Source organism: Micrasema longulum, unplaced genomic scaffold, assembly GCF_059751315.1.
Source record: "Micrasema longulum isolate JH-2025_06_02 unplaced genomic scaffold, ASM5975131v1 h1tg002585l, whole genome shotgun sequence".
NCBI classification, from domain to species: domain Eukaryota; kingdom Metazoa; phylum Arthropoda; class Insecta; order Trichoptera; family Brachycentridae; genus Micrasema; species Micrasema longulum.
This window is the reverse complement of record NW_028279721.1, coordinates 41,386-60,569: the sequence shown is the minus strand read 5'-3', so window position 1 is coordinate 60,569 and position 19,184 is coordinate 41,386. Positions and strand designations below refer to the sequence as shown.

At 33.0% G+C, this 19,184-nt stretch overlaps 1 protein-coding gene across 1 annotated transcript in view; it reads left to right on the top strand.

Annotated features, from left to right (window-relative positions):
* The window catches only part of LOC148271917 (transient receptor potential cation channel trpm-like), a gene marked incomplete at its 5' end in the record, with an annotated part of 95,236 nt that overhangs the window by 50,282 nt on the left and 25,770 nt on the right, over positions 1 to 19,184 (top strand). The window contains 7 exons of the mRNA XM_088240756.1: positions 126 to 191; positions 4,503 to 4,685; positions 6,441 to 6,598; positions 8,931 to 9,121; positions 10,380 to 10,525; positions 15,281 to 15,502; positions 18,495 to 18,728. Coding sequence (XP_088096882.1) covers positions 126 to 191; positions 4,503 to 4,685; positions 6,441 to 6,598; positions 8,931 to 9,121; positions 10,380 to 10,525; positions 15,281 to 15,502; positions 18,495 to 18,728 — 1,200 coding nt within the window. The remainder of the gene's footprint in view (positions 1 to 125; positions 192 to 4,502; positions 4,686 to 6,440; positions 6,599 to 8,930; positions 9,122 to 10,379; positions 10,526 to 15,280; positions 15,503 to 18,494; positions 18,729 to 19,184) is intronic.

Here is a 19,184-nt window from a genome sequence, read left to right as displayed (position 1 = left end):
TTGTGTTTTTATCACTAAACCAAAAATCCTATTGTTTCAATTAGTCTCTTTCTCAAAATCTGAATACCTCTTCTAAAATATATTTAAACACAAGACAGAGTAAATAAAGCAACCAGTTTCTTTAGGTTGGCACAAGAAGAAAGTCTATCTCTGCTCGGTCCAAAACATCTTCAGACCAGACTAGCACCAAGGTACTCAAGATAACTTGTGAACGTCCTGTTTTAATGTTTGTCTCGCTTGACAAAACCTGGCTGTTATTTATTTTTGTTAATAAATAGTATGGTGCATACACACGGCAACATTTTAATGCTACATAATACAACAATATTTTTTATCAACTCACACACATAATTCTATAAATCATTTGAAGCTCAAATGTCATTAGACTCAGGGGGGTACCTATGGTTAGTAATTGTCGCTGGCAGAAATTAAAAACCCTGTATGGAAAAGTGTAAATGGTTCAATACAGGTAACCCCTGTTGATCGCAACCCCGGCGAGTGCAGATTTGTAATAATGCATTATTTTCCGCACTTTAGTCATGTTAGAAAATAAACTAAAACTAATTAAATAATTGAAATGATAGAAAATGGTGGAAAAATTGCAGTTATAGGTAGGGATTCCAAATTGCCTGAGTCTACAGTGCGATCAATAGAAAAAAAAGCAAGGAGGAATCGTTTTTAAAGCAAGCAATGATTAGTTTGATCGGTTCAAATGGCCATCAAACTTGCATTGCCTTAAAATGATTGATGAATCGGCTACTGAAGACATAGAATCAGCTGAAAAATACCCCGTCGATCGCGAAATTTGGCTTATCGCGGCCATGTCCAGATCGCATCCCCCACGATCAACGGGTTACCTGTATAGGAAAGAAAAAATATCAAAAAATATTGTTTCCTGTTTTCGTTAATAAATAAATATAAATTCCTGTTGTTTTTTCTTGTATATTTTTGGGACTCACCCGCAAACAAATGCTCACGGTCGCCTTGCCCACAATCGTCTTATAGACAATGCAGATGGTGAATATCTAAAATACTGATTTCCTAGTTCGGATGTCAAATTGCTGACAGTAGGGGAAATAGAAGATGGGAAGTAAAGAGAACACTATTGCAACTACTATAAATCAATCCCACCCTTAGGTACTATCAGTAGCAGAGTTCAGTTCAGACATAAAGTAGTTTAGATCAAGTCAATTCAGTTATCGCCATTACTCATGCGGTTCATAACCAAATTATGTATTTTATTCAATATGTAATAAAAACACATTGAAGCATAACGTCGATTTCTTGTCATCACCAATTGGTGTAAGAGCTTTTTGCATCATCACGCAAAAACCCTACATATGAACTATTAATGTATTAACAAAATTAAGAATAAACTTTTTTTTCCTCTCCTCTTGAACAATTTGCACTTTGTCCCACACAGCGTACCGCGATACTGCAATACCGCCTAACTATCACTGGATTTTTGTGGCTTGGGAACCTTAAATGCGTTCTGTTCATATTACTTATTATTATAATCAACCAAAAATAACGCTAGTGTTTTAGAAATATTATAATAATTTAGATTAAAAATATCAATTATTTAAAACTAACAGTTCTTATTCCCTGTAATAAATTGACTACATTAAACATTTTAACCAAAAAACCGCGGTATTGCAGTATCACTGACAATACAGCATTTCTAATATCTCAGTATCTCAGTAAAAACCAACCTCAAATCCAGTTTTTTCTTGGAAATTATTGGGTCTATATTAGTCTATAACCTAAAAGCTGGAATTTGACACTAGATGTCAACACTTGTGTATCATATTCAAAATGACAAGTATGTCAATGTAGCAAATCATTGACATACTTGTCATTTTGAAGCTCTATTCATAAGCTGTCAAATCAGTCAACAGTGTTTGATTTGCTTGGCAAAAAAAACAGTATGTGCGGGAAGTTTTGCTGAGTCACTTTTTTGCAAAGAAAATTGCAGCTGAAAGTCATCGTTTCCTCATGGAATTGCATAGCAAACATGTTCTTGCGAAATCACAGCGTTTCAAGTGGTTTGAACGCTTTAAAAGTTGCGATTTCGATAGCAAAGACAAAGGGCAGACTGGACAGCCGGAAAAGTTTGAAGATGAAGACCAGAAGGGAGTTGTGTATTGTGAGCTTCTAAAACCGGGTGAAACCATTACTGGAAAGCTGTACTGATGACTGAAACTGATTCATTTAAAGAGAGCATTGAAGGAAAAACGGCCAGAATGGGACCAGACATGAGACATTGATTTTCCAACATGACAATGCTCGGCCCCATGTTGCTCAACCCGTTAAAAAGTATTGGGAAAATAGCGGATGAGAAGTTCTGCTCCACCCGCCACATAGTCCAGACTTGGCGCCTTCTGACTTCCATTTGTTTCGGTTGATGCAGAATGCATTTTCCAAGGCGTCAAAAATTGGCTCGATTCGTTCTTTGATTCAAAAGATGACTAATTTTTTCGGGGTGGCATCCAAAATTGCCAGAATGATGAGGAAATGTTGTAGCTTCCGATGGACAATACTTTGAATGACAGAATTGTACAAGGTTTTCTTTAATAAACGCTCATATTTCCTAAAAAAAATCCGGTTTTTGAGTTGTAAACCTTATAATTTTTTACTATTTGTATCAGAAAAATACCATAATTGATGATTATGTTAGCGTACAAAAACTAACTTTAATTATTGTGTTATAATTAATCATTTATTTGAATTGAAGCATTTGTATGAAAGGCTTCATATAAATATTTTTATTGACACTTCCATCCAATGCACCAAAAAATTTTGACTAATATTAATGGATCAATATAAACCATTATACTAACAATATGTCATATTATGCTACATTTAAATATTATTTTAATGTTGCTATGTGTATGTAGTTTTACACTAAAGGTCAAAACCCACTAGAGCGGCACTGTGCGGTGTTTTGTATGAAATAAACCCCATTATTACTGCGCTACAATTCGTAGCACTCCATACGAAATGTTGTCATACTGCTCCGCTGAGGCGCAGTGCAACCCTAGTGCGGCTTTCCCTTAATTGTTATTGTTCACATCTTTTCATGATTGTTTTTAACGATACGAAAATCATTATACGTAATTGCAACAAAAAGTTGTTTATTTCCTGCTTTTATCTATAATATATTTTCTGTACTAATGAAGAGAGAATGCATTTCTGACATTTATTTTTTATAATCTAATACTTCTTTAACAACAAATACATGGTCTGAATTCATTGTCTTTTAAATATTTCTTCTTTTACTGAATGAATGTAATATTTCTAAATAAGTGCATGGCCATAGTGGTGAGTGTTTTGCGGCGCGGTACGCAGTGCTATGGACAATACACTTGTAACCACATATTTGAGTTCATCGCGCCCGCCCCGTGCCGCAAAACGCTCGCCACTATGGCCACGCACTAATGGTAAGTAAATCAATGTTGTACTATTCTTTGTTTCTACTTTATTCTCAACGCATTTGACCCTTTCAGCCCGGGTGTTCATTCAAAGATACACGAATTATAAGATTCTTTCACTCTCATTTCTACCTAAATTTAATAGCGGCAAGTTTATTTTTTAATTACTAGAACCCCTTAGTACGTCTGTTTTTTTTGTATAAGTCGGTAATCAGCATTACACGGAAAAGTTTTATTTTTAACTTTGACAGGTTTGTTTGTTTTGAGGTAAATTCCTGTCGTCCTTATAAATAATATGTAAGTTTCATGTTTGTCAAGTTTTAAACATATTTCAACAAAATTCAATTAATTTGATTGAACAAACGTGTATCGTAAGATAATAATACATTTTTAATTAATTTTGTCGGTCGATTATCAGTTTGAGACCCATTGTTTACAAAAAAATAATGTTAAATAATTTCTTAAGTATTTCTAACATTAAAAACATCAAAATTTTTCGTATAGTTTCTTTAGTACACACATACTAAAAATATATGTTTCTCCAAAGGAATTAATTCTGGTCTGAAAGAGTGAAATGTTTTACATTAACTTCTATTTTGACCCTTTCATCACAACCTCTAATATTTAAATGACATATTTTGCATGCGAATACATCTGTAAAGTTATAATACTTTTTGCCAATATTATGATGTGTTTAAAAAAAATACCTAAAATAACTTACATACATGCTATTATACCACTTTCCTAGTAAAAAATAATTATGGACTTGTGTAAGGGACATTTTCTTGTGGCTTTCTCTTATGTCAACACTTAAAACACTGCAGTACTTAAATAGAATGTTGTGACATTGTAGTACCTAACAAATTATAAAACTAAGCACTTATAATTTGGTGTTGCCAATTTTAAAACCAGTAGTAGTTCTGATTTTTTACTGTTGCTTTCTTTTTTGACTGAGTACATTATACAAACTAAAAATCGAAGAAAAATACACAATTTACAAAAAATAAATCTAATGAACTTTTTTTTCTGCTAATCATTACGCCTTTTTAATGTTTTTCTTGGCTTATTTAGGCTCTTATTGGTGGAGAATATGACACGCGAGTTCAGGAGAATGGGAAAGTGGGACTGGATACCATGCCGCAGCCTCCGGCACTTGACTACTATGAAGTGAAGCAGAATAATAGGCCACTTCGAATGAAGAAGAAGCTGTATGAATTCTACACGGCTCCTATTACCAAGTTTTGGGCAGATTCTGTAAGAATTTTATCCATAAAAATTGGGAGTCTTAAGCACTTGTAAAATCACTCAATCGGTCAATTTCTTTAATATCCTCTTTATTCTTCTTCTGTTTTCAAACCATGGGATTGGTTTATAGTAAACATCTGCATCTCCTATTTATAAATAAATCTAAATGCTTATTCATTTTGTCAAATTAAAACTAACGAAAATATTGAATGATCGGATGATTTTACCGACGCAAAGACCCTGTTCCCCTTAGATGGATAAAAATTGCATTTTATGGCATACCTTCCTTCTTGGGATGGACTGTTTACTGATATTTTCTTCTATAGGGTCAGGGTGTCGAGACTGGATCACCCTTTTTTTGGAGGGCTGCAATTTTGTAATGGTTTGAACACGAAAGCTAAAATTTGGTAGCTTTATTATCATATTTTTGGACTGTAGTGTATTCTTTTAGATTAACTAACAGTATAAATAGTTACAACGTTTTTATTGAAAAACGAGAAATGATCCACTATACACTCTAGGTCGGGTACAGTGGATCACAAATAAATCAATAATGGCTCATTCTAGTACATGGTAAATAAATTGATATTTATTGGACTTAAGTGAATATGTGGGTAACATAAGAAATACTTCTAACAGCTTAGATACACAGTGGATCATGATTCACTATATAATATGTTATTTTATTCACTGTTCCCTATGCGGCCATTTTGATTTTCTAGGCAAACAAACACAAATTACTAAGTTTGTTCACTGTTATATATAACCAGAATACACATAGTTTACATTAAAATCAATTCCATACGAAAATGTAAATGCAAATGTAAATATATGCAAATCAGACAAGAAACAAAGAAAACTTTCCTTTAAAATTTAGTTTTGAATACAAAAAAATGGATGCACAATATGTACGCACTGTCACAACTACCAACTTGCTAGGGGTAACGTTTTTGCCTTATAAGACCTTCTTACTATGAACAAGATTATATTGTAGCGCTTATAATCCCCCACTCAAAATCCGAGCGATATTGAACTTTCTATATGTTCTAGCAATCTGGTATCTTTGTCTTTGTAGACTATTTAAGATGATCCTCATTCCAGCGACCATTTTTCCACTATCCTCACTCTCTTTGGTACCCCCCAGAAAACCTCTTTAAATACAGAAATTGAGTGTAACGCCTGACCAAATACTTTTTGGCTGCTCAATAAATGACAGATACAATAATTATTTCAAAATTCCTCACATAAATTTAACTGTAAATGTCACTTCTCTCCTATCATCACTTACCTTATATAGGAAGATTTGTGAGAGAATGGTGTGAACTTTTAGGAGGCTGCTATTTATTTTTGTATTTTTCTATTTAACTTTTTGTACATAATTTTAATTGTACGTGAAAAATCCAAGTCCATATAAAATTATTTACATGATTGGCAGAAATCACCCTTCATAGGATGAATTGCCAATAATAAATAAATTGGAAAAAACTCATTTCCTTTCTTAGTCTCAATGTGCATGTCATTTTTGACAATTCATTATTGGGTTTCATCTGATTTGCGTATTTACCTTCCTTCTAATGGGCCTAATTTTCATTATACAAATAGGCAACAGTCTGCTATATTCTTACTGCATGATTCACCTGTTAAATCCATATTAGTATATATAGTATCTATCAGATGCGGGCTAGATCAATTCGTAAATTAAGATATATTTTTTTCCTTTTCAAATTATGTCGTAATATAATGTTTGCATGTTTTGTGTTCCAGTTGGCTTACATGTTTTTTCTGATGGTTTTTACCTACACTGTTCTTGTAAGGATGGAGCACACTCCATCATGGCAAGAGCTTTACTCCATTGCCTATATTACTACTCTCGGATGTGAGAAAATCAGAGAAATTGTCTGCTCAGAGCCAGTTGCTATTAGGTTTGTATGCATTTACATACATATATTAGTATTCATACAAACTTATCAAACTTATAAAGCATAAATTCCGTATCTCAGAGGCAGACGGATGCAAATCCAAATGTCAAATGCTCAACAATAGCCTAAAGAATCTACTTTCTCCAAGTGATTTATATTAATTCAGAACATTAATTTATATTTTCAGTATCTTAATACATTGGTACATTCATTATAAGACTTACATTTCTTCCAAATCAATGGACATGATCATAAACTGGACACAAAAATCGAAATGTCATTTCATCAAATTCTGGATTTGTATCCGTCTGCCTCTGAGGTACAGAATTAATTCATCAAAAAAATATACTCAAGTATGAAAATAATACATTAAATAAAAAATGAAAAAGAACAAACGAAAAAGCGGAGGAGAATTTTAAATTACGAAATAGAATGGTATTTTCAAAATATGCGATGATTTATAGTTTAGATTTTTGTACTGGATTTCCTACAAAGATATGATATCTTGATCTTTTGTTGCACAAAGTTAAGATGAGAGCTGACACAGTAAACTCCAATCCAGGGACTATGAAATATTGTAGAGAAAAACTTATCGTTGCTGCGCCTTGGAAATCGAAAATGATAAACAAAAAGTATTGCAGGCTGTAATAGAAATTAATTTATTTTTTATGCAGATAAGAAATTTGGTAAGGTATCCAAAATAAAACACTTTTATTGGATTTGATTCTACTTTTAGTTTATAAAAATATATGTGACGCGTTTTGTCTTGTTAAGACATTATCAAACTGACTTAAATATTTACAAAGTATCCTTACATACTAACAATAATTGCTGTTTAATGATATAGGTGTAAAATTGTGCTAATAGTTTATGGTATTTAACAACTATTGAGGATTTTTATGTCGACCAAGAAAAGTAAAGTAATGAAAAGTCAATTAGGGTATACTGAGTGTATTTTATTAGGTACATTGTGGTAATGATAATGTCCTAACAAGACGAAACGCGTCACATGTATTAAAAAATAAATGAAAGTAGAATTTGATCCAAAAAAGGTGTTTTATTTTGGACACATTACCAAATTTAATAGAAATGTCTGGTATCATAGATTTTTTGTGAATACTTAAGTGTAGTACGTGTTAAGTAAATAACAGCATTTATCGATACTTTTCCTGGCCGATTACCTTTCTTTCCCATCCTTCCCTTGATTCATCCTTATGGTACCTACCTAACACCAAGAAAGAAGATATTCAAAATTAGAAGATTTGGATTTAGAACAAAAACAAAACAACATTTTGGACTTCACATAAAATTGCAAAAAGAGTTCGGTGCAAAAAGGGTTGGATTCGTCGCGCGTCGTTGAAAACATTGTTATATTTTATAGTTCATTTTGTCATCCAGTGCCCGAAATTGAAGAACATTCAGATCATATTAAAGGTAGGTATCCATTCCATGTTCCTATCCTTTCTTCAAATATTTCCCTATCACAAAACTGAATGAAATTAGTTTTTCATTTACAGTCCGCCTTTTCGTTAACAGTAAGTATTATTTTAAGGAGGAAGTTCAGTGCTATGGGAAATTGGATGTAAAAAGTGTTTTCCTACATTTTGTAAAAATAAGAGCATTTAATTGTATGTCGAAGTCTCTCTAAAATATATAAAAAATTTAATGGAAATAAAGCACTTTGAACTACATCACAAGTTTACTCGAATAAACCAATAATACAGTGTTGTGATAGATTTCCGGTTTCGGGGAAGCCAACTCACCAATCGGCAGAACTCTCCGATGAGAACTTGTGACGTCACATGCAGAGTAATTTCAAAATTATAAAAGTCGTGGCGCTGATAATATGATACTCACTTCCTCATTACGATACAAAATTCCTCATTGTGATTAAAAACAAGTTTTAGCATAAAAACATATTATTGTTATCAAAAACATTTTTCACTTTGTGGTATGACATTTTACACTTATTTGTTTATAAATTTGTATAAACCACTTAATTTTTATTTTTTTTAATTACACATCGACCGGTTTCGAGGTAATAAAAAAAAGTGTAGTTAAAGTGTAATTAAAAAAAATAATAAAAAAATTAAGTGGTTTATACAAATTTATAAACAAATAAGTGTAAAAACATATTTACTAAAATGAATGCACGTAGCCTGTTTCCAAGGCACAACAACGCTATTTAAAATAAACATTTCATGCTGACCTCGCCTGGAATCAAACCAGAGATCTCTTGCTTTGTGGGAAAATGCACTAGAGACTATAACAACATGAGGCGGACAAATTTATATATTACGGTACTATTTTCCAATTAATAAAACCTTTTTTTCAGCCACAAATTTTCCGTTTGGGCCTGGAATATGTGGAATCCGTGCGATGCAGCTACCATCATACTGTTTCTAGTCGGACTATCGCTTCGGCTTCGGCCGTCGACCCAAGACATTGGGAGAGTCATTTACTGTGTAGACTCTATATATTGGTACCTCAGGATACTTAACATCCTCGGAGTCAACAAGTATTTAGGTGAACCATTTAAAATTATAATTTATTTTTGATCCTTTAACAGGTTGTCAAATATGCAGTGTTTTGAACAAATAGGCAAGGGACGAATATTAAAAAAATAAGATGAATTTTTATCATCAAAATCATAAAATTATTCCTTATTTCTCCGTTCCAAGTCAACTGACTCAAATTCAGGACAAACAATTACTGATTTATGAGTTGAATATTTTATTTGATTATGTGCCTTGAGCTTGAGACTTAAATTTTTCAATTTGACTAATAATTGATTGTGATATTCAATAATATAAATAAAACTACAATATTTGAGTTTGTCCAAATGTTCATAGACAAAAGACTGGATTTCACCCCCTCGGGAGTCATTAAGATTAACAAATTACAACAGGGATGGAGAATACCTTAAAGAAGGGAATATGGAAGTCTAGGCATTTACAGGGCTTACGACCTGTCATTGGCTGGTTTAAGTGGCCACTTTACACACTGTGTAACATTCACCATTTCGCCTATGTTTTAACATCCAAATTTCTTCAATTCTTCCATTTGTTGATTTTAGTGAAGATAAAGAGCTGAAACCTTTATTGTTGTGAAGAGATTCATCTAAATGAATTATTTCACACACTAGGCAACGCCTGAAAACAATTTTTCAATTTTTAAACTTCTTCTTGGACCAGATCCAGTCTTTTGTCTACGAACATTTGGACAAACTCAAATATTGTACTGAAACCAACTGGTCCAAGAAGAAGTTTAAAAATTGAAAAATTGTTTTCAGGCGTTGCCTAGTATGTGAAATAATTCAGTCAGATGAATCTCTTCACAACAATAAAGGTTTCAGCTCTTTAACTTCACTAAAATCAACAAATGGAAGAATTGAAGAAATTTGGATGTTAAAACATAGGCAAAATGGTGAATGTTACACATTGTGTAAAGTGGCCACTTAAACCAGCCAATGACAGGTCATAAGCCCTGTAAATGCCTAGACTTCCATATTTCCTTATTTAAGGTATTCTCCATCCCTGTTGTAATTTGTTAATAAATAAAACTGTTTATCTGAAATCAATGAGGTTGTAATCCCATTTTTGTGGCATTCTAATTATTAATAGTAAAAAAATTTAGTATTTAAATTTTAGCATCGACAAAAAGTGTAACATTCTTTAAATTTGTACTGTTGTGAAGAATCAAAAATGCACTCTTAGTGCTATTTTATAAGGATCCTCATTATATGGTAACTTATGTTTATTAAATTGACATTAATCCTCAACAGGTCCATTGGTAACAATGATGGGAAAGATGGTTAAGAATATGATTTACTTTGTGGTTCTCCTGTTGGTTGTATTAATGTCCTTTGGCGTGTGTCGCCAAGCCATTTTATACCCACACAACGATGCTAGTTGGAGACTCATAAGGGAGGTTAGTCAAAATATTTCAATAATTATTTAACTTCCAATAACTGAATATTAAACTGTTATAAGAAATAGAGATAGTCAGAAACAAATATGAGTGGATGCTTTTCTAGAGGCAAACTGAAATTCAAATATAATATAAGGTGTACTATTTTGCTTCTCCCTGTGGAAATCCCTATGAAATCTCCATTATTTTCTGCACGGGTTATCATAATGAACCCATTTTTCGTCGCCAGTCACAATGCGATGCAGAAATCCCTACAGTTTTTGCCTTTCGAGCAACGGTTCACAAGCAATGAAACACCATTCAACACATAGAGCATCCAATTTCCGTTCTTCTGAATTATTCCTATGGTTTTAATGCATTTTGAAATTGCTTGTTGAGCCACTCCCAATAACCATGCCAATTCTTCTTGACTATGGCATAAGTCTTCATCAAGTTATGCCTCCAATTCTGCATCTTTGAAAATATTCTCTCTTTAACCGCTGTGGCTGTCTTCGACATGAAAATCACTGTTCTTGAAGCACTGAAACCACTCACGACACGTTATTTTACTAATAGCGACCTCACCATAAATATTTGACAGCATCGATGAGCCTCAGCTGCTGGTTTCTTCATAAATATGATATTATTATTCTTTAAAAGTCAAATTTGGTAATTTTCTTAATAATTTTTATAATTTAATTTTAAAAACACACTGCGTTTAAATTGACCTTTATCAAAGTGTTAGTGCCAATCGGTGAACCAAGTAAACATCCAATTTTATTCATGTTAACACGCACATTTGAATATTTTATCAAAAAACATTATCTTACGCCCACATACGCAAAGGCTCTTAATGACTCTAATAGAGTGTGATTTGCTTCATTATTTATGTATTTTTTTCAATTTTACATTTATCGTCCTTTTTCATAAGCTGGTTGCTTTATTTGTAAAATATATGTGCCCAAAAAATATAACTATGCTATAATATAGTTATGCTGGCTGTAACCGTCAAAATCATGTCTCTCATGTAGGAAATGATGGCTAAAGCCTTCAGTACAAAAGACATAGGTATTGAAATGATGGCTTTAGCCTACGTGAAACTGAAGTAATTAATGGTAGAATGAGATATTGTATTGCTATAAATAACAGTCAGCAACAAAGGTATCCCAGTATGTAGTCAAATACGATTTACTTCAAACCGTCAAACTTACTACAATCTAATCGGAAGTGAAATACTCCAAAAAATATAACATGTGTTCAAAAAAGTGGATCCTATGAGGGAAAAGAACAATCAGTCTGGAGTGGGCAGCATATGTCAATCTGAAGAAGGTTTTCGATACCAACATTCCCCAGAGTCTGAATTGCAGAATATATTATATCAATATTGAATCAACCACTCCACAAGTGTATAGCTTATGTTAGGTTTTTGTTATTTTCATTGTGCGTTTTGTAATATAAATAATATAGATGTACATACGAGTATATACCTTGTTTTTAAAACTTTGAATATTTTGTTAATTATTTATATTTATTAAGTTAGTCTTATTTGTTTGTTCTGTTCTCTAATGTAAAAACATTTCAAATAAGTATATTGTTAAGTGTCCTCGGCACGGGTAATGGGTAAGTGAGGACACATTATTTTTATTATTAATTATAGTTTGTAAGAGAAAAATATGAATAAATAAATAAAATATTACCAATATACCAGTATTGACATATGGATCAGAAATGCTTACACTCACCAAATCGGCTATAAAAAAACTCCGTATAGCACAGAAAAACATGAAAAAGCCATGCTACATCTAAAACTCTCTGACCGGATAAGAAACACCGAAGTACGTAGAAGGCCGGAAATAACAGACGAGTCGAAAGGGTGGATAAGCTTTCATGTTGCCAGATTTCAAGTCCAAAGATGGACTAAGGGTAGTCGGGTGGAGACCTCAAAGAGAAGTAAAGGTAGATCCCCCCACACGATGGTCAGATTGTATAATATATAATATATTGCTGGTGACTGGATACAGATAGTGCAAGACAGGGACACAAAAGAGGTTTTGAGGAGTATGGGGGAGGCTTATGTTCAGCAGTGGACAAAAATGGCTGTGTAATGATGAGAAAAAAGTGTCTGGAAGCGTGTTAATTGTATTTATTTTCTAAAACCATCTTATTGCTGTGATTTTTTTATGAATGCTTTGTTATAATTTTTTTTTCAGATGTAATTAAAATATTTTTTTTATTTTACCTGTACAATTTTTTTATGCATGGTTTATTTAATACCTTTGTTTCAGTTGTGTTTTATAATATTTTGCTTCTCCACTTTCTGTTTTTGTGTGTATTCGTTATACATATCTTTTATTTATTAATAATATTTTACATACATTTATACGGGACAAACACAATCAGGAACGACCCATACTTGTTAACTTGCCCCGACTATATTATTGCATATACTTACCTGTTTCCCTTTTTTTACTGAACGATGGAGTTTTCTGTATCCGGACACAGGAAGAAAATAGTTCTAAGCGTGAAATAGAACCAGAACTCCAGTGTTTCCGACTCAATAGCTTTTCTCAAGAAAAAATCCTGAAACGGAAAATCGGTTAGTGGTTGGGGCATTCGCCTACCATGCTTTGAAGACCTAGGTTTGATTCCTGGCAAGGTGGACGTGAAACATTGGTTTTAAAGGTTTTTCTTCACTGACTAACAAAAATGATCAAGATACGCTTCAATTAGAGTACCAATGCAGTGCTCTATGCACCACTGGGTGCTGATAAGGAAATTTATGACGATGAATTACAATGTGGTAAAAAGTAATTAGATATTGTGAATATTCTTCATTCAAAATATAATACTAAACCTCAATGTAATCTTTTTTTTTTTTAATATACTCTCTTAAAAACATTTTTAATATGCGCCTACCTAAATACATATTCAAAATTAGATTTTTTTGATAATTTACTTAAAAATTTGGTATTCATTAAATATTATTGATAGTTTTATGTACTCATCTTAGATATGATGAGAGTGTAAAAGGTAGTATTTTGTTTTTTTTTTTTTTTGAAAACTATTTGGTGGCCTCTGTGGTGTAGTGGTTAAGACACTTGACTCTCACACGGAAGCTTCCACGTTTGATTCTCGATGAGAACACAAAAATTCAAATGAGATGATTCTCAATCCTGGGTGTTCTGTGGTGTAATTCGCCACTGTAATTGGGCATCCTGGTCTGTTGTAGTGCAAAAAATAATGATAAAAATAATTGACACAGTAATTTTCTGATTAAAATTACTGTGTCAAACAGTAATTTTCCTAACATCAATGTAAAGCTGTCGTTTTTTTTATTCCTAAAATTTGAGTTTAATAAAATCTCATTTTCGTTTGGTACTTAACCAACTTATCTGTCTCATATTAAGTGTATAGGTTAGTTTAGGTTCGTTTAGCTTTAGCTCTATCATTTAAGACATCTCGGGTTCAATTCCTGACATGATTGACGTGATATACTGATTTAACAAGGTGTTTTTACACTGAAATATTTTATAGTCCCTGGACTGATCATTTTGCCTTATTAATAATGATCAAGATATGTTGAAATTAATGTATCAATGCAGTGCCATATAAACCACTAGTTGTGGAAAGGAGAATGATAATTACATAACCAATATTTTTTGGGGTATTAGGTATTTTTTCAGCCCTATTTTATGCTATACGGAGAAGTGTTTGCTGACCAAATGGAAGTCGACTGCGGAATAGAGAAAGGGCTTCCAGCCTGCAGTGCCGGGGGATGGGTGCCTCCACTGGTAATGTCCACCTACCTCTTGGTAGCCAACATTCTTCTGGTGAACCTTCTTATCGCAGTCTTTAATAACATCTTCAATGAGGTCAACAGCATCTCACACCAGGTTTGGAAAAAAGATAACCTAACCTTATTTTTCTATTTACAGGTTAGTGATGGTTAGTTTTCAGTAATGTTCTTAACTGTAAATGTGTGTTGTAAAAACTCAATGAATCACACTATTAAATATAAGAAACTGATTATTTTTAGCTTCTACCACTGTAAGGACTAATTCTTTCTGAATCGTTTTATATTGTCTAACTGTGAATCATTCTGTTTGTTAAATTGCTTGTTGTAAATATTTACCCCCCAATAAAAATCAGATTCCTTTACCATATTTCTGTCCTTCCGCAACATGATATAAACATCTTCAAATAATATAACACTAGTAGATAAATTAACCCTGTTTGATGTAAGTTTAACAATAATATATTCACTGCATTATTAGGGGGTTTATATTTTAGTATGTACAGTATAACATTATTGAAAAATATACCATCATTTTGAAAGCATTAGAATTAAAACATGCGATTCAAAACATTAATTCCTTAAACTTCGACTACCATTTCACCCTTTTAATCATTGTCTATTTTGGATAGAATGTACAAGAAATCCCCAACAATTTTCTAACTGAAATCAGTAGTTTACCTATTTGGGAATATCATTGAGTTTTGAACATAACCTTAAAATTCAAAGTTACAAAAAAATTAGCATGAGAAATCTTTGTAGCTGATAATCAGCTTCGTGTGATTTCACGCATACACCAGTTGGGGCCTACGATCAAGGGTAACGAGTCTTAGTAATCATTGACATTTGAATTTCTTGTATTCTAATGCTTTCATTGTTCCAGAACCACAACATAGAGGATTGCTGTCTAAGTATAAGTACCTACCCAATTTTATTTTTTGTTTTGTTAATTTTTAACTCCCGTATCATTTCAATTTACTCAGGTATTCTACCAGCCTTACTTCATGCTGTACGGAGAGGTGTTTGCGGACGATATTGACCCCCCTTGTGATACAGACCCGGGACTAGAGCCTTGTGAGACGGGGCGCTGGATCACGCCTATAGCCATGTCCACGTACCTCCTGGTCGCCAATATTCTCCTCATCAATCTCCTGATCGCTGTCTTCAATAATATCTTCCAGGAAGTGAACGCGATCTCCCATCAGGTCAGCTGCGGTGGGAATATACTCCGAGCATGCACGGTGGCTGGTGTTTCTCAAAAAGTCATCGCCTATTGAAACAAAATCTAATTTACACTCAATCATGGGAATTATCATACAATATCAAATATAAAACATTATTTAATAAGCAAAACTTTTTTATGGAAGTTCACTACAATTTACTATCGAAATAAAAGGGAGACTCATGTATTTACTCAGTTAGACATTGAAAAATGATCCTACCTGCAAAAATGCTGCTGCCTATGTTCATAACATGCACCAGAATAGTGAATGAATGTTACACAGTGTGTAAGGTGGCCACTTAAACCAGCCAATGATAGGTCATAAGTCCGTTAATTACCTATACTTTGATATTCTCTTTTCAGAAATGTTCTCTCTCTCTGTTGCAATAAATTTAAATCGTAATAACACCCTAGGAAGTGAAATCCAGCCTCTCTACAAACATTGGGACATACTCAAAACATTATTGGCATGAAATTAATTTAATTTGTGATTCAGTCGACATAATTTCTTAAAGAGGATGTTTCATTCTTTAATATATTGGACTTAATATATTGGTGTTGTACCAAAAGACATGTTAATCAAAATATTTACTTACGCAAAATTTCATATGTTATAACAGAAAGGGGTGTTTTGAATTTATTGAATCTAATTTAAAGACTTCTTCTTCCTGTGCCTTGTCGCCCCCCCTCCCCCGACGTTGGCAATCACTGCAGTAACACTATTTCTATACTGCACTACTCTTACATTCAGCCAGGATGACTGCTTACTGATGTTCTCACCCTAGTGATTCCTGGTAAAGGAAGACCAGAGTGGTTACCTGTTGCCTTCTCTCGTGGATTTTTCTGTCAGGGTTACCTTCCCATAGCTGTTTGGTTCTGGTTTGGAGGCACCAAAAACTCACCTTTCATCCGCTTGTTATCTGCTGTGATCATATTGTTATGAATGTGATCGATTTGGACTAGTCAGTAGTGTTGCCGGTGGAATGCAACTGGACATTCACAGCATTTTATAGAATCGCGCCCTCCAGCGAGGTGTGACTGACTGCGACCCTACTGACAGTTTGAACCCTGAATATCAAAGGCTTGTTAGCAGATGTGAAAGGGAGGATATGGAAGGAGGTTTTAAAATACATGCAACACCCGGAGCAATTAAAAAGAGCTTTCTTAGATTTTTTCTTGCAACAATCAATAGGAGCTTAATGTTAACTTTCACTAAATAAATAAATACCAGCCTTAACACAGGCTTACCTTGTGAGGAAGGTAGTTATAAAACAAAATATATGATTATGTGATCAATAAATATTTTGTAGATAATGTGTACCATTTGCGAGTACATTTTTACATGAGAACAATGACATAGGTAGTGACTTTTGAGAAAAACTAGTTCATCTGTGAAACTGGGAAGAAGCGTCTTCCGTAACATTGGTTAACTGCTTTATTTCCAGCTTGGTGATGGGACTAATTTGACTAACACTCTGGTGATGGGAACTTTCTATGGTTTTTTTGTAGCACTTTTTAGTCAAAAGATCATATCGAGCCATAATCGGCACAACAACGTAAGCGTCATTTTTGGCGAATAGCAATTATAGTTTTCCATGAATTACTTCGCATCATTCCACTCTTAAAAAAAAAATGTTGACATTTAATTTTTAGGCTAAGCGAAACAACATAACCGACGACAATGTAAGCGGTTATGCTAGCTCACACCAGTGTCAGAGTTATAGGCAAAACAGTGTTACCGCACTATCTTAAAAGCGGAAGGTATTTAAACGATTTGGCCGTCATTTCAGTATTGCCAGTAACCAACCATTTTAAATCCCATTTACCAAATCATTTTAAAAAATATATTATATGGAAAAAAAAAATTAAAAACCTTCTCCTGTTCTTCTTATTTGTTCCAATTATGGCTTGATATCTTCATAATCATTAAAGATATTTTAAATCAACAAGAAAACACGCATTATTTTGTCATAAAACAATCCACAAGATGTTACAAAGATTTCATTGTGTGTTGGTGAACCTGATTATGACTTATTTAATTCTCTAAAAACGTCCTTAAAATAATTCATTAATATTTTCAGGAATTCTTTTTAGCCCTTTTCATATTTATATACTGTTATTGGTGAAGGAATGTTTCAGAAACAAATATAGTGTTAGGTCTCACCAGCCTCAGCTGTAATAAGACCAAACACATAGAACTTTTTTTTTGTTTTTTCATTTTTCATTTATCCAATTACATATTGATTTTAAATTCCCGGGATCTAACAGAATAAATGTCTGTAATTTCTTGTTGTTACAGTATCATACTTTTTGTAAATCATCACAGAAAACCTTTACAAAATTTGAAGTACAATGCTGTGTAGTTTGTCAACATCAATCTTTATGCTTAGAATCTATGTTAATTGTCTAACACACTAAAAATGTAATTTACAATTAGTTACATATAAAATTATGTGCCTATATGTAACAGTTCACTGTGCATGTGTTTTTCAAACTTGAAATGTGTAATAAATATATTGAAAATAGCTTTATGGCTTACGTAAATTTATATTATAATTCATTGTATTTGTCTAGATAAATATCAGTTGTATTTTCTTTGAAATTGTGATTGTTACTCAAATACATAATATATATATTTACTGACGTTTCTTTTGTAAATTTTATTTTGCAAATTGTTTATCTAAGATCAATTTCTCCTATTTAGGCAGAAATATTGTGAAGCACTGCCAAATTTGTAAAAATAACTACAACTATCAGTTTGATTAAGCGAACATCAAAACTCAAATAATGATATCAATTTTTACTATAAATACTAACAAAATACTGCCAAGATAACTGTTATTGTTTTATTGGCTGTTCCGCTAAGTAATTTAATATGTCACCCTTGATTATGGATTCACAGTGACAATATGGACTGCTCAGTCCTTCGATCCAACAAAACTACTCTTAAATTAATAGGTTTTGTTACCATTTAGGTTTGGATGTTCCAACGGTTCACTGTTGTAATGGCGTATGAGCAGAAACCGGTATTGCCCCCGCCCCTGATAGTTCTATCTCACGCATATTTACTCCTCAAGTGGCTGAAAAGGAAAGCTCGAGGTGTCCGGGAAGCCTATGACAATGGCCTCAAACTATTCTTGGAAAAAGATGACATGGAAAGACTTTATGATTTTGAAGAAGAGTGTGTTGAGGGATATTTCAGGGAGCAGGTTTGTAACAACAAAATAGTTTATATTGAAGTAATTTATGAAGATGTGGTGTCTAAAGAATTCTATAATTTTCTAGGATTATTTTAAAGTTTCACAGTCTGGCCCTAAAACACTGTGTATAAGAACTTACACTCATTTTAAAATAGCTGTAAAGTGAAAGTAGGAAAGACAAACAGATTAAATCAAAATTTAAAAATCATGTTTTTGCATAGAATTAAGAACAGTCCAGAAGGAGCGTAGAATCATATTAGAATACAAAAATCCCCTCACTATTCCCCACTTTCGCCGCGTGCATTCGTGATTTTGCCGCGTAATGTTGCACAATGGGAAAAAATATAATCATAACACAAATGTAAGGTAAAAAAAAAAGTAATCTGTTAATTTCTCTAAATTTTTATTGTGCACGCAAAAATATTGATTGACACAACAGAGTAGATAAGTAAAGGGTCATTCAAT